A 14,896-nucleotide genomic window follows, 5' to 3' on the forward strand; every position below is an offset into this window, starting at 1 on the left:
TTCTTCGCGCGTGTTCTTCTTCGTCGGTTTTCACCACTCTTCTTCATGGTCGACGAACTGTAGGCATCGAAACTGGGAACCGAAATTTTAAAATTTGAACGATTCCGGGAGAACCGGAACGTTAGTCCCGGTTCCAATCGGTTCTCGATTCTCAATGCCCAACCCTAATTGACAGTTTTTAGCTGTAGTACGGTTGGGCAGAAATAATATTCAGCCAACTAGCAAAACTGTCTCACCTTCTCTCCTTTGACACCAGGAAGTCCTGCCATAGCCTGGTAGAGAGAACAAAAAAAGTGGAAAACCCAATATAATAATAATTACCTGCTACCTACTTAGAGTGTGTTTGTGCTAATATGATTATTGAGTTTTACTTGTTCATAGTTGGAATGCTATGTTGGTTCAACTTGAAAGAATCAACCTGGCATTGTATGTTCTGATCTTGGGAATTTCAAGCTAGTTTAGTACAGTAGTATGTGAAAGCTTTTGCACTTAAAAAAAAAAAAAAACATTGCAAAACCTGATGGCAGGACCAGAAAACCGGCTGTATGTTCTCCAAATAGTATCTGCTGCGTGTTTGGGTGAAAGAAGTGGATGTACACGGTTGTGAAATGGGTGTCGCAGGTAATTTATCAAACTGTTGAACTGCCTGGCAACTCCGTCCAAGGTGCTGAGCCTGAGGTGCTCATCTGCGGGGAGGCCACTCAACACTCTTGTCACGGGTCAAGTCAGCAGCACAAACAAGGGGAAAGACTGATAGTGAATTAAACTGGAATATAAACTATGACAAATCTCAACTCACTGTATAACTATACCCAACCTATATACAATAGCTAGATAGGATAAACACAATGTTAAACCTCTCAGTATAATGATTGCGCATGTGTCCTTGATATTGTGGCTGGTGAATAGCATTACAGATAGAGCACAGGTGTTAAACTTAAGGCCCGGTTGAAAAATCCAGCCCAACTTTACTGTATGTGGCCTACTACAGTAAATCAAGTGTGTATATTTAATTTTTCTTTCTGAATGGGTCTATTTTTTTTTTTAATCTGCAGAAAATCTGAACCAAAATTGCATTTTTTTTTTTTTCATTTTTAGCAGATATTACCAGCCCGAACAAAAGTACACTTGTATATAACAATACAATGAGGTGACCATACATTTACAGTATATGGCTTTTACTTTTTAACGGCCCACTGAGGGAAAGCAAAACTACTGACAAAAATGAGTTTGACACCCATGAGTTTTAAAAGTAGCTGTCCATGCAAGCCAACAAGAAGTTAAACAACAATCATCTGTAGTATCTACTGTATTTGCCTAAAATTGTCATCTTCATTCTTTCTAAAAAGGCACACTGTATCTGAAACAATGTTTTTGGGAGTGATGTACTGATGATAACTTTGATCTGGCAAAGGATAAAACTGGAGGGCAGCCAGTATTCAGTGTTGTTTCTCCTAGCATGTGGCTGCTTGAAGAAAAACAAGCCTTTTGTGCCTTCTGTTTACCAATGCACAAAAAGCAGTGCAGCTAGCTCCTCCTTCTTTGTACTGTACATAGAGTGCTACTCTAACAAAAGGGTCCCAAAAAATAATAAAGAGATGGTTCCCCTTACAACTTGTGACAATAAGGGTGGTGGGGGGGGTTATGGCTCAGGTGGCAGAGGTCAAACCCCAAAGGTTGTATGTTTAATCTTCGGCCCCTGTGACCGTGTCCACGTGTCCACTGAACCCCCAGTTGCTCCTGATGCTGCATCATCAGTAGGTGAATGAGGAAACAGTATTAAAGCGCTTTGAGTATCCTAAAGGTAGAAAAGTGCTATACAAGTGAAGCCCATAACAATTGCATACTACTGATGCCTACTGATTTGCATTGCACTCCGGGGTGAAAATGAATGCTAAACTGACAGACACAAACTTTTTACAAGTTCTAGCAAGCAAGCAAGTCATTTCATATTGAAGGCCTCAGAAAACCCTGCAGTTGTGAATTAACATCAATTATGTGCCACTGCATGCATCACAAAGTCTGCCAAAGTGCTCTCAAGTTGGCTCGTGTGTCTGTGCGGCAATGCTGCAGGCTCTGATGTTTGATGGCTTGTGGCTCACGCAGAGGGGAATCAATCACTCCAGCCTTTGAGAAAATGATGACTGTATAATACTTTGGTGTGAGTCATTTTACAACTAGATGCATGCAGCTAACACACTTCCTCACGTTGAAAGAAATACATGGTTAGTGGATAAATGATGCGGGCAGGTGCTGATTTTATACTGATTAATGTCAAGCCTAATACAAACACAAGAATGGAGAATGCTAAAGTAAATTTCTGCAGACTTGTTGTACGATATATGTCAACGTTGGTGACCTTGACTGTCAATTTTACTCAGCTTGATGACAGAATTAAAACAGGCTCAATCCAATTTCCCAAAAGCTGTCTGCAGCCATTTAAATGCAGAATGTGAAAAGCAGATCAAGGCGACCATTCTCCAGAGTCAGCTTTTAATTTCAAAGGCAAAACAGTGCGAAGAATTGTGGCTGAGTGAAGGTGGTATGTAATGTGCTTTGCAGGTTAACTGCAATACCGAAGAGTCGTACTTAGGACATTAGCAGGCAAGAGATTGTGCCCGGTGGGAGAGAAATTGACATGTTTGTCAGGGGAAAAGACTTTCAGAGCCACCAGATGTATTGTTTGTATGGCATCTGCCGTAAGATTTGTCTTTTGGCATCACAATGCAAGGCAGCTTGTGACACTATCCAACTTTCTATAGGCCATCTAGAAATCCTCATTAGTGGCAGGGCAAATTATCCATGAACGGCGGCAAGGCTGAAGCTGAACTTCACATTCATGGCTCATCTGTTTGTTTTTGGATGCAGCAAGTAAATGAAAAACAAACAAAACCACAGAGCTGAATGCACAATATAGTACACTGGTGGGAATTGTTTGAGCTCTGAAGCAGATTAAATAGTTTAACTTTACATATTCAAACACTACAGCCTGCTGAGAGGTAGCCAGATATTCTGGTTATGTCTTAACGGCCAGTGCCACCTCAAAAGGTTTACTTCCCACTAGTAATTGGTGGAGTGTTGGAGGGCAGCAGGATGCCAGACAAGCATGGACCCCACCATACTCGGTCCTGAGTGGGAGAGATGCATTACCTACGACAGCTTATAGCGGTAACACATTACTGGGACATTAATGGGATTGGGGTCACAGTTATCTGGTGGAATTTCATTTTAGCAATATGTGACTTTGCCTCACTAAACAGTGTGAAGTAATACACTTGCCAAAGGTGCTACCAAGTAATGTTGACTATTAACAAAACCTCTAGTCCCACTAAATCCTGATTTAAAATAAATAAAAATATATGATGGGTAAAAAACAAAACAAAAAAAACCTATTGGTTGTACAAACATGATGAATAATCAGGGATAATAATGAAACCTACAGTAATAAAAAGTGTGCTATTCTTATTCAATCTTAGAATTTGCATGGCAAACAGATGGTGTTTGAATTATTATAATTATTTGTAAACATTTCAGGAAAGCAGCATCACTGATTTCAGTAGTGATTGGCAGTGTGGTGTTTAAATAATGTAATAACTAGAAAAAATATTGGACATAACCAAATTTCAGGCATAAAAAATGTCTGTCTGTCTAAAGTCAAACTGTCATGCATGTCAAGCTGCAGTATCCTGTATCAAGAGACTGAATGCGGGCGGCCCTGCACTCTGTATGCAGCTTATCAGAAAATTTAATGGCAAGACAAGTACTTTGTGCACAACACAGTATAGCTGAACCTTGGGAACTTATAAAGAAAATAGAGGATTGACTCATCGTCGTCATCATCATCATCATCATCATCATCATCAATTGGACAAATAGCAGCAGCTCGGCCAAAGGCCGCCAAATGAAAGCCCACGAAGCGCTGTGCATCAAATCAAAACGATCTCTGCAGGATCGCAACAACAGCACTGCATGGGTGCTATTTTATGACTTCAGGTGGTAAATCATCATGTCGCTTGGATCTTGCCCAATATAACCTGGCAGCACAAACTATTGCAACACATTCTCACCTTCCCTGGTGGACCACTGTCTCCCTGCTCTCCCTTAAAGCCTGGCTGACCTGGAGGCCCAACAATGCCCTGAGGAACGAGTTAGAAAAAGTTAGAAGATTGAGGAAAACACAGTGTATAAATGACACAAGCACACATACACAGTGCAACACAAGAAAACACTGCGATGCACACATGCACGCGCACGCAAACAAACAAACCTGCTTCCCTGGCAATCCAGGTAATCCATCTTTTCCAGACACTCCGTCTCTTCCAGGTACCCCAGGTTTTCCTGCTTCTCCCTGAGAGGTGCCACATATTTCAGTCATTTAGAAAAGTCACATCTACATGAAAAAATTAAATACAATTCTGACTTCATCTACACCACAGGAACTAACCTGAAAAAAAATGTATTGGCACTTAATCTGTATCTTCAGACTAGAAATGACTGAGTTGTTCATAAAGTAAAATGTGCTTTGATTTTGGTTAGCAGAAAAAAGTGGATTTTATTAACCAAGAATCCTATTTAGCGGTGCAATCCGTGCACTAGTTAAAAAAATAAATTGTAGCAGTCACACATCGTAAATGTATTATCACTGTAATTCATGCTGTGAGATTAGCTGGGAAATTAAACCAACCTTGATACAAGAACATTATTTATGGCTTTTACAGTATGTCTAATTACTCAGAAAGGCTTCAAAGCAGTACATTATGTCATCACTAAATTCCACAGTGCAGTAGCATACTTACCACCTGCCCTGACAAGCCTGGAGGCCCCTGTGGACCCTGCAGGAGGAAATAAATACAGCAGTATGACAAAATGAGATTTTCAGAGAATTTCATGAGGAAAGATGCGGGCATTTTACTTGGAGTGACAGGGTCGTTGATAGGAAACACTTACTACGGCTCCTGGAGGACCTGGGTTTCCTGGCAGTCCTGTGCTGCCTTGGGCACCAGGAGGACCCTGCAAGGAAGCAGATAACTCTCACTAGAACTCTGGATTGTTATGTGGATGCCACGGGGATATTGAAACTAAATCGCCGAAAAAGAAAAATATTAGTGCTTTACCTGAACACCAACACCTGGTTCTCCTTGACTACCCTGTGAAACACATTTCACATCATTTTATGACTTTGCTCAGTAGGAAATAAAATAAATATCATTTCAGAGCACAAATATTGTTTGCAATTCAAGCAGCCAAAAGAAAAGAAAACGAAGTGATCTCACCTTCACACCTGGTGGACCAGGAAGTCCATTTGGACCTATGGAGCCCTGATAGAAACATAAATTGTAAACACATTAAATGTTGGTTCGCAAAGGTTGAATCGAGGCAACTGATTTCTTTCTGTTCCTTGAATATGTTTCACCTTTAATCCAAAAGGCTTCTTCAGATCTAAATTTGAAGTGTGGAGTCTGCCTCTGGAGGGTGTGTCCCCTGGGGTGGTCACAATACAGTCCAGCATATTTACCGGTTGTTCATCTACGATTGGTATGCGGGATTTAACCAGTCATTCACCAATCATGCCGGGCAACGACAACAACCCTATTGTGACCCTCCCACGGGACAAACCCTCGAGAGGCAAATGTAAGGAGACTATAGACTTAACATTTAAAACTGAAGAAGCCTTTTGGATTAAAGTTGAAATGTGTTCAACAAACAACGAGTCCAGTTGCCTTGGATGTCTAAGAATCTCCACAGACATTAAGTGTTGGTTTTTGTGTGTGCGTGTGTGTCATTCTTACAGTTAACCCCCTGATGCCAGGTTCTCCTGGGTTTCCCTATGAGTGTAAAGAAGTCAAGAAGATATTGTGTGCAACATGAAATACTGAACAATAACTGACTGACTAAGACGGCTAATAAAATCAGAACAGATCTTTAACCTTGCAAGCGGTAGAGCCATTTCTCAAGAGATGTATGATTGGGTACAACATGTAATACACTAGCAAAAAAACAGTTTAATGGTAATTATTTAAGTTATACACATATCTGACTTACAGTATAACATGCGAGCTAACACAGAAGATGAACAATGTCAACAAACAAACTCATGGATAAGCTTTGGAGTGCTGCAACAGGGGAAAAGCCAAGAGCTAGCTCAGCTGCATGCACAATTAGCAGAGCCAAGTGACAACAACACTATTTGGACTGCTCCCAAATTGAAGCAACAGCCCCAAACCCACACAGAATCCTGGCAAGAATTTTGTAAGTCTGGATGTGAGCGGACTTCCATTTCATCTCCTCCAATAAAATCTGTGGTGTTTTACATATTTAAAACACACACACACAAAATAAATCAAACTTCAACATAGGTGAGTTGGACACCAATGCCTTTGGGAGCAGTGGTCTGTATTAATATTTCAAGAAGAACCTGTCACTTTCTGAGCTACTTCCAATACAAATGGAAAGATTGAAGTGGTGACATCTGTCTGCGAGGAACATGATGTGCATGGCTCACTCAATTACCATGTCCAGATTGCCCAGGGAGGCTACAAAGTCACATTTTATAGATGGAAAATCTTGCAACTTCATTTGCACCCAATCATCCAAGTGGTAAAATTGGTATCGAGAGTAAGGGATTAAACAAAAAAGAGCCCAGCTAGGGCTGCTGATAAAACAGCCTAAAAAAAAGCCATGACAGCAAATATATTATTTTGAGTACTGGCATACTGTCTCAATCCCCAATGTTATGTCCTTGATTGTTATTGTCCCCAACACCTAATTACACATATCCATGATCAATACAATATTGACTACAAGGTCAATAATACATCATGATGTATTTAAATGTCAATAGGTAACAGGACAATTTTTATGATTTCATTATTTGTTATAATTTAATATTGCAAATCTATAGTACATGATATTTGACTTTATTTTAGTGTTTTCATTGAATTTGAATGTCGTATTATCAAGTCAACAAACTCACTGGACTCCAGAGCTCAAATAAACGAGCCAGCGGTTAAAAACAACAACAACAAAAAAGTCGGCCCTGGAGAGGATGAAAGACAGATGCTTCGACAAGACAGGAGACGGGTACCAGTAGGTAGAGGACAAACACCAGAAGGTGGAAAGAGGTGGAACAGGAAATTTGACAGTGAGCTGTTTGCCATGCATCTTCAATGTGTCTCATAAGCTTCAGTCCTAGTCAAGGAAAAGCGAGCTCCAGTGTCATGTTGAACGCAGCAGATCACGCCTAAGGCTTAGTCTCTTCACTGGGTTTACTCACCGGTAGGCCTCGAGGACCAGCCAGCCCCATTAGACCCTACTCCAGCACAGAGGGAATGAAAACATAGGCTGTTAAGATATGACTTTCGGAGCTTGGCAAACATACTGTAGTTGAATTTGGAGTTGTCATTCGAGTGGTATGAGACCTTGATGCGTCCATTGGTTTCAGACAGGTTTTAGAGTGGAAACAAGGAAAGTACAATTCTCTTTTTTTATGAGTTAACACAGATTTTTAAAAGGAGACAATATAATAAAAGCAAATGCAGCAATCATTTTCTATGGTATTATGGTAATTTATTGCTTTAATGGGAACACCATTGCACTAGAGTCAGCAGTCAAAATGATGCTATGCTTGAGTGCAGTGATTCTTAACTTGGCAGGTCGGGACCCAAAAGTGGGTCGCGAATTCATTATGGATGGTTTGCAGACAGGTAACAAAATATTACAGGGTGTCCTTTTTTTATGATGGTACCGATATGCAACTTACGGTTTTTCATTTGATTGTTTTTGTTATTCATGGGTTTTCATACAAATACTGTATTCGCTGCAAATTGGATTTTACTTCTGCGTTAGTGTAAGTTAGTGATAGACTATGACGGGGAACTCCATTGTGACATATGAACCCTGTGTACAGTGAAATATGTTACTTATCTTTCTTTTATTTGGGAAATAACATTTTAACACGGATGTGTCAGAAGGGTAATGGTAAATTTATTTGTACATGGAATATATTTGGTAAGAGACTTTCCCAAAAAGAGGAAATCAGTGCCAACAAGATAAAAGTAAAATTTTGTGGCCATATTTTGTGTAATTGTGATACTTTGATTTTACTCTATTTATTGATGCACTAGTTGTCATGTTGTTAGTTTCTTAACAGGGTGCTCCAAAAGGCACTTTGAACATGTAAGCATAGTGTAGTTATGTATAAAAATACTGTATGTTATACTGTACATGTTTTCAAAGGCTATTTATGAACAATAAATTACATTTTTGTTCTTAACGTAAATAAAAATGTAGGTCTGCTGTCGTGTGAAAACAAAAACCAAACCAAAACAAAAAAATAATTTCCGTCATTTCTCGTGTATAATGCGCACCCCCAAAGTTGACCTAAAAATTCTGGAAAAGCCTTCTACCCATGTATAATGCATTTTTACAATGCATGATTTTGCTTCTACCCATATGATCAAAACATGAAGTATTATCTGTATTTTGTTAACATTTTGTCAAATAATTATTCTGAAGTTAAGCACTGCCGTGCGTACCCCTGTCATATTAGAATGAAAGTGTAGGCTACACCTTTTTTATAACCACTAGGTAGCGGTGGCATATTACAATGAAAGTGTACACCTTTCTCGTAACCTCTAGGTGGCAGTGGCATTTTGGAATGAAAGTGCACAACTTTTTCCTAACCACTAGATGCGGCATACATTTATCAAATGTGAATGTTTTTTCCATTTCCATGTATAATGCACACTGTTGACTTTTGACAATTTTCTGGGTTTCTCATTATACACGAGAAATTAAGGTAGATCTCCGCCAATACTTACCGGTTTACCATCCTGACCAGGTTTACCAGGTTCTCCTGCTGTTCCCTGAAATGAAAACACATAGATCACTCCTAAAAAAAAATCATATTTATTGATTACAGTGTAACAATAGACAAGCGGTTGAATGTTGCACTGAAAAATGTCTCAAAATAAGAATTAAACATGGAATGCAGCTCACCTGTGCGCCATGATGTCCCTTCTCCCCAGACTCGCCTCTGCCTCCTTTATCACCACGGGGTCCTTCATATCCCTGTGAGTCCCGATGATGCAGCAATTAGAGACAAGCCACGATGAAATGTGGCACAGCGTGACAGGATATTTCATTCTATTGCATGTAAATCTTACCCGGTCACCTTTGGCTCCTGGTGGCCCAGGAGCACCAGAGTCTCCTTTAGGTCCTACAAGTCCAGGAGGGCCTCTGGTGCCAGGTGCACCAATTAGTACTGAGTCAGCAGATTCGCCCTGTTATGGAAAAAATGGCTATCGAGTTGTTCTTCAGTGTTGCATCGACAAATACGTCACCTTTTGACCCGATGGACCAGGCAGCCCCGTAAGCCCCAGTTTACCCTGATGAGGAAAAAAACATTGTCAACTTACTGGTGAGATTTTAAAGGGAAATTTTGTAATTTAAATACAATCAATTTTTATGTCATATCATATAAACAGTCACTCTGACTCCCTGGAGTGTGATGTTGCATGGAAGTCAGATCTATCAATTTACTCCACTCACAGTATCACCTCTATCTCCCTTCTCTCCTCTGTCACCCTGAAACAGAAATGTGGGATATTAGAAGAATCACCTTCAGTACAATAAAAAAGTCCTTATACACAGTGTTCTTCCTTACCTTCTCCCCTGGTCTCCCAGCCTCTCCGAGTTCTCCAGCTCGCCCCGGCACACCTGGAATTCCTGGCTTTCCTGGCTCTCCCGCTGGTCCTGGAGGTCCCACTGGCCCTAGCTCTCCAATGGCTCTCCCTGGAGGCCCAGGTGTTCCTATCAGACCTCTCTCGCCTTGTTCCCCCTTTGGCCCTCTGTCCCCCGGAAAGCCACGTGACCCCTGGTGTTAGATGGATAAAAATAAACATTTTCTAGAATCTCACTTGGTAATTTATCATTATCCGAGTTGTACTTACATCTGCACCAGATGCTCCTCTCAGACCGGCTTCACCTCTGTCTCCTTTTTCAGAAGTCATGGCGGTGTTCTTGCCGTCCACAACCGCCTTCAGGTCAGACACCTGTATCGACAGCAGAACAACACAAAAGGCCATGAGAGCGTCTGCTACAGGTGCTGGACTGTGAAATGATTTCAACCAGTCCATTGCATTCCATTTCAGCAGCTTGAAAATTACTTGTAATCAGTTTCCTTTGTGCAATTTTTCTGCTGCTGAGTTCAGAAACAATTTAAGGCGGCGGAGTGGTTTAAAAGCGCATTTTGAGCAGACTATTGGGGAAGAAGCTCAGAATAATACCGTTTTGCTCACAGAAAGTGATTTTGTGTGTGATGTTAAGAATAACAGCAGGTTGTGTTTAATGAAAAAGATATGTGAGTTATGACGCTCATCAATGACCAATTTTGGTCCATGGCAACAAGCTTAGTTCAATCACTGTGCATCCTGTGTATCCCATTTTTCATTTTCTTATTGACCATTAAAACTCAGCTAACCCAATTTAATGGGATTGAAGAGGTTTATTACACACATATTCTGTTTGACATGACAAAGCCCTGCTCAACAGATGTTATATTATGACTGTAATTTATTTTCACACATAAATAAAAGTATAATATTTCATAGTTGCTGCAAGTGAGCCACCGTAATTGTTTTTTTAATGGGCAGTATAGTGGTACATGTGGTTAGAAGGTCTGTCTCAGTCAAAGGTTCTGGGTTTGAATCCCATTTCAGTCTTCATGAAGAATTTGCAAGGTCTCCCTGTGCTTCCATGGGTTTTCTCCAGGATCTCTGGTTTCAACTCCCTGTTCCCAAAACATGCATGTTAGGTTAATTAAGATATTTTGTCCATAGGTGTGAATATGAGTGTGACTGGCTGTTTGTATTGGATGGGCCTCAGCCCACTCGCAACACTGAACGGGATTATAAAATGGCTGGATGGAAATGGAATTATTCTACTGAATTTTATTGTCTGACTTACTTACATGTTTATGTTATGTCCTTTACATGTTTGTTCTGGTCTCCTGGAGAGGTGAAAATGGTGTAATTAATAGCGCTAACCTTACTGACTTGGGGGTTGGGGGGGTGCAACTCTGAACAAGATTACCTTCTGTCTCATTTGAACTAAGCAAGCATGCCTGATTTTGGATTGGGGAAGAAAACTGGATACAGGCAAAATAGATCTCCGTAACAATTAGTTCACATACCTGAATTCCGAGATTGGCCAGTGCCCTCTGTACATCCTGTTAATTGAAACAAAGGAAAATTTACCAGAATATTGCAGACACACCGCAGACTAATTTAAATACAAATGTGGATGTGTTACCACTGCAGTTCCAGGTTTGCCAGGTGCTCCGTCCTCTCCTGGGTCCCCCTAGAAAGAGAAGCACCACAGGATCAACACAAGAAACAAACTCACTAAAATCACACGTTTAGTGTTACAGACGAAGAAGCTGAACTTACAGTTTCACCTTTTAGACCAGGAGGACCTCGCTCACCCTGGAACAAAAATTTTTACGTCAAAGCTAAACTATAGTGACCACTGGTTGAGGGCAAATAAGGACAACTTACCCGAGCACCCACAGCTCCAGGAAACCCCGGTACACCCTGAAGGACAAGAGGAGAATGAGAATTATGGGGTTATGATTAGCCTAATGCACTTTAGGTCCTTATCAATGGAGGCACCGTAATGTATGTGGTACCTTTGAGCATATTAGAAAAAAAGTCAAATAATTGTGTACCTTGTGCACGTTATGAAAAAAAAATCATGATGTCACTTATAGACTAGATATAAAATGATATTGCTTCATCATTTCAAAGTGTTACACTATAATGTTTCTGTAAAATTCTCTCCTAATCAGTGCGTGAATTCTTGAAATACATCCAAAAGAAGCTTTGTGAGGTCAAAGTGATCTTTGACCACCAAATTCTAATTAGCTTAAGTGGATATTTGTGCCAGATTTAATCAAATTCGCTCGAGGCTTTCCTGAGGTTTTGTGTTCTGGAAAAAAAAAAAAGATGGGATGTGAGGTCAGAGCGACTTTTGATTACCAAATCTAAACGGTTTGCCCTTGAAAAAGTGAACACCAAGTGAACACCTATGCATTTTTTACAAGATTCCCTTGAGGTGTTCCGAGAGAGAATAGGACAGCATAATATAACTCCCCCAGCCTTGGCTGTCTCCAGTGTGGAGGGAAACGAACATGAGCAGATAAGACTGTGGGAAGGAAGCAAGCGCATACAGAGACCGATTAGATAAAATACACATCACTGCAGTTACATGTGGGAGGGTGATGCGGCTGGGGATAACACGACCACACAAGAGATGACTACAGAGAGAAACGCTCACACAAAACCACACCCTGCATGTCTGTCGACAATAAAAGATTAAGGCTACAGTGAACAATTGTTTACCACATAATGACTGTCTTCGCTGTAGCCCTAAGGGGTCCACATTGTTCCTCACACACCACATTGCAGTAAAAGCAGTGAGGTGTGTTTGTTAATTTGCAATCAGCATTTTAAGAGTGTTATTACCAAAGTTGAAATGCAATTTCGTGCCAACTCACAGGTGTTCCTGGGGGGCCTTGGGGGCCTGGGATCGGTGCTGCTTCAACTCCTTTGACGTACACAACCTGATCGACGTGCAGTGTATAGATTAGTAATGACATTGGGAACTTGACATTTACTTCGATATTGTGTGCAAATACTGAGAAACTGTACTCAGAGCATATCATTGCATATGATTTATATATATATATATATATAAAGTGCTACGATCTTCCATCAATACCGTGACATTTCTTAGTTGGCCATTATCTTGCCTCTAATCTTCTGTCATAAAAAGGCAAATATTTTGGAACCAATTATTGTTTAACCTGAGAGATATAATAGCTCACCTGTCCCGAACAAGACACACATTTTGTCCTTTGACAAACTTTGAATCCATTAAGAAATGGTGATGCTCTTACAGCCCAGAATAATGCTTAGCCTTTTACATTGTTTATTGCAGAATAACATTAGTTAGATTGTTTGACTCTCATCATTAACACTATGATGCCAACCACGAAGGATATTATCCTCATCCTAAGTAGTATATAGTAAAAATGTTTCTGTCAGTCCCACCTGTCCAGGAGGACCTATGCTGCCAGGCAGTCCAGTAGATCCCGAGGGGCCAGCAGGGCCTGTAGGCCCAGTGAGACCCCGCTCTCCTTTTTGCCCGTCACGGCCCTGAAAAATAAATTATTACCCAACTAAGCCTCTCCCACTGGCTTACTTCCTTACAGCCTATAGTGGAAACTAAACTATAACATCAAAGCAGGTGGCCAGTGCCACCCCTCCACTCATGTTCTGCAGATCATTAATAGGAATTTGCACATGAAAAAAGAGGTCTGACATTTGGCACTGCTCTAGATTCCTCTCAGAAGTGACTCCCTCCTACAGGGTAAGTTTGATCATGAGAAGATAGAATGAGACATATCGTAGCCAATGCTGTGACATCAACTGATGCAGCACTGAGCCAAAGTATGAAGGTACTCTCAATGTAAGAACAAACCATAACTGAGGCAGGAGGTGATGACGAGAAAGGAAAACGGAGGTTGAGGGGGTTTATGTCACACAATAAAGTAAAGTAAGCCGTAATCAATAAAGGAAGTGGGTTGGAGGCAGGTGGAGACAGAGAGGGACACAATGTAAAACCAAAGTGACATCAGAGACACTTGAGAAGAATGATGATGTAACTGAGATCTGGCAAAACTGACATCTCGTCCAGTAGCTCCGGCGTCTCCTCTATCACCCTGTGGATTAAATAAAGAAGCGTCAGCATCCAAAAGAAACACACACTCACGCACATATCATTCAGAATATTCGCACCTTCAGTAAATGTTTGGAATCTTACGAAAGCGTGTGCACGTTTTGGTTTGAATATTTTATAACTGTGGTTTTCACAAAGTTTGTCCACTTAGACTGGGCATTCCTCACCCACTATTTTTACAATATTATTGTTCATGTGAAAAAAATCAACAACAATAAAAGAAACGCCAGTCTGTGTGAAATGATCATAGAATGGAACACAAACCTTTCGCCCATCCTCTCCTGGCAAACCATCCTCAGCCTGTGTAATCAAAACAAACTGCATTATCAACTCCACAGGGGGGAACTGAATGATGGCCAGTTTTGCAGTAGGAGCACTCAGATAATTTAGTGGCGCCACTTTACAGACTCATTCAGGGCAGCCATTATGCAGTCAAGCCTGAAATAAAAGTCTGCACTGCTTCTGACCAGCAGCACGCATGCTTCTTAGGAAAGTGCACATCAATGCTATTACCAACTCAACAATGCTAAAGACGATAAGCACATTTGTACTTATCTGAGACTGTTTTCTGACTTTTGATATTGAACATAATCTAAACCATAGACTCATTTGCAAGGTGGAATCCTATTTACAGTATTACCATTTTGCCAGGAAGCCCAGGTTTGCCGTCTTCTCCTGCTTTGCCCTGAAACAAACCACAAAACCACATGTATTCACTAGTAAACAAATGTATAGCATATACGTGCGTCTATATTGCCTCTAAGTGTGGATGTGTACTCACGGGTGTCCCTGGAGTACCTGGAGCGCCTACAGTCCCTCGGAGACCCTGTTCACCTCGAAGTCCTGCCAAACCCTGGGGGCAGTTTCAGTATTTTAGGCTCATTTCATCAATCTAATACACTTTCAGTTAAAAGGAGAGATATTAATACAAATTACAAAACTTGGTTGCACAGTACAATCAGAATTAAATAATACAGTACAGCTCTTGTATTGGATCCAATCAGACTGTGCGGGTCTATCTTTGGCTGGTGTTGTTGCAGCAAATAGCAGGAAAGATTGAATTATATTATTTTCAGATGTCAAGCTAATGATCTAAATT

The 14,896-nt window shown here is 40.7% G+C and overlaps 1 protein-coding gene across 1 annotated transcript in view; it reads right to left on the reverse strand.

Annotated features, from left to right (window-relative positions):
* Positions 1-14,896, reverse strand: part of col7a1 (collagen, type VII, alpha 1) — a 65,151-nt gene that overhangs the window by 16,310 nt on the left and 33,945 nt on the right. Inside the window, exons 64-89 of the mRNA XM_061784845.1 lie at positions 14,579-14,650; positions 14,438-14,482; positions 14,062-14,097; positions 13,745-13,780; positions 13,110-13,214; positions 12,554-12,619; positions 11,556-11,591; positions 11,448-11,483; positions 11,311-11,358; positions 11,192-11,227; positions 9,951-10,052; positions 9,665-9,874; positions 9,550-9,585; positions 9,342-9,386; positions 9,165-9,281; positions 8,998-9,069; positions 8,820-8,864; positions 7,274-7,309; positions 5,790-5,825; positions 5,274-5,318; positions 5,115-5,147; positions 4,948-5,010; positions 4,797-4,832; positions 4,268-4,348; positions 4,068-4,136; positions 237-272 (exon numbers count right to left, since the gene is read on the reverse strand). Of these exons, the coding sequence (XP_061640829.1) occupies positions 237-272; positions 4,068-4,136; positions 4,268-4,348; positions 4,797-4,832; positions 4,948-5,010; positions 5,115-5,147; positions 5,274-5,318; positions 5,790-5,825; positions 7,274-7,309; positions 8,820-8,864; positions 8,998-9,069; positions 9,165-9,281; positions 9,342-9,386; positions 9,550-9,585; positions 9,665-9,874; positions 9,951-10,052; positions 11,192-11,227; positions 11,311-11,358; positions 11,448-11,483; positions 11,556-11,591; positions 12,554-12,619; positions 13,110-13,214; positions 13,745-13,780; positions 14,062-14,097; positions 14,438-14,482; positions 14,579-14,650 (1,578 nt within the window). The remainder of the gene's footprint in view (positions 1-236; positions 273-4,067; positions 4,137-4,267; positions 4,349-4,796; positions 4,833-4,947; positions 5,011-5,114; positions 5,148-5,273; positions 5,319-5,789; positions 5,826-7,273; positions 7,310-8,819; positions 8,865-8,997; positions 9,070-9,164; positions 9,282-9,341; positions 9,387-9,549; positions 9,586-9,664; positions 9,875-9,950; positions 10,053-11,191; positions 11,228-11,310; positions 11,359-11,447; positions 11,484-11,555; positions 11,592-12,553; positions 12,620-13,109; positions 13,215-13,744; positions 13,781-14,061; positions 14,098-14,437; positions 14,483-14,578; positions 14,651-14,896) is intronic.

The sequence above is a fragment of the Phyllopteryx taeniolatus genome, chromosome 9, assembly GCF_024500385.1.
Source record: "Phyllopteryx taeniolatus isolate TA_2022b chromosome 9, UOR_Ptae_1.2, whole genome shotgun sequence".
NCBI lineage: Eukaryota > Metazoa > Chordata > Actinopteri > Syngnathiformes > Syngnathidae > Phyllopteryx > Phyllopteryx taeniolatus.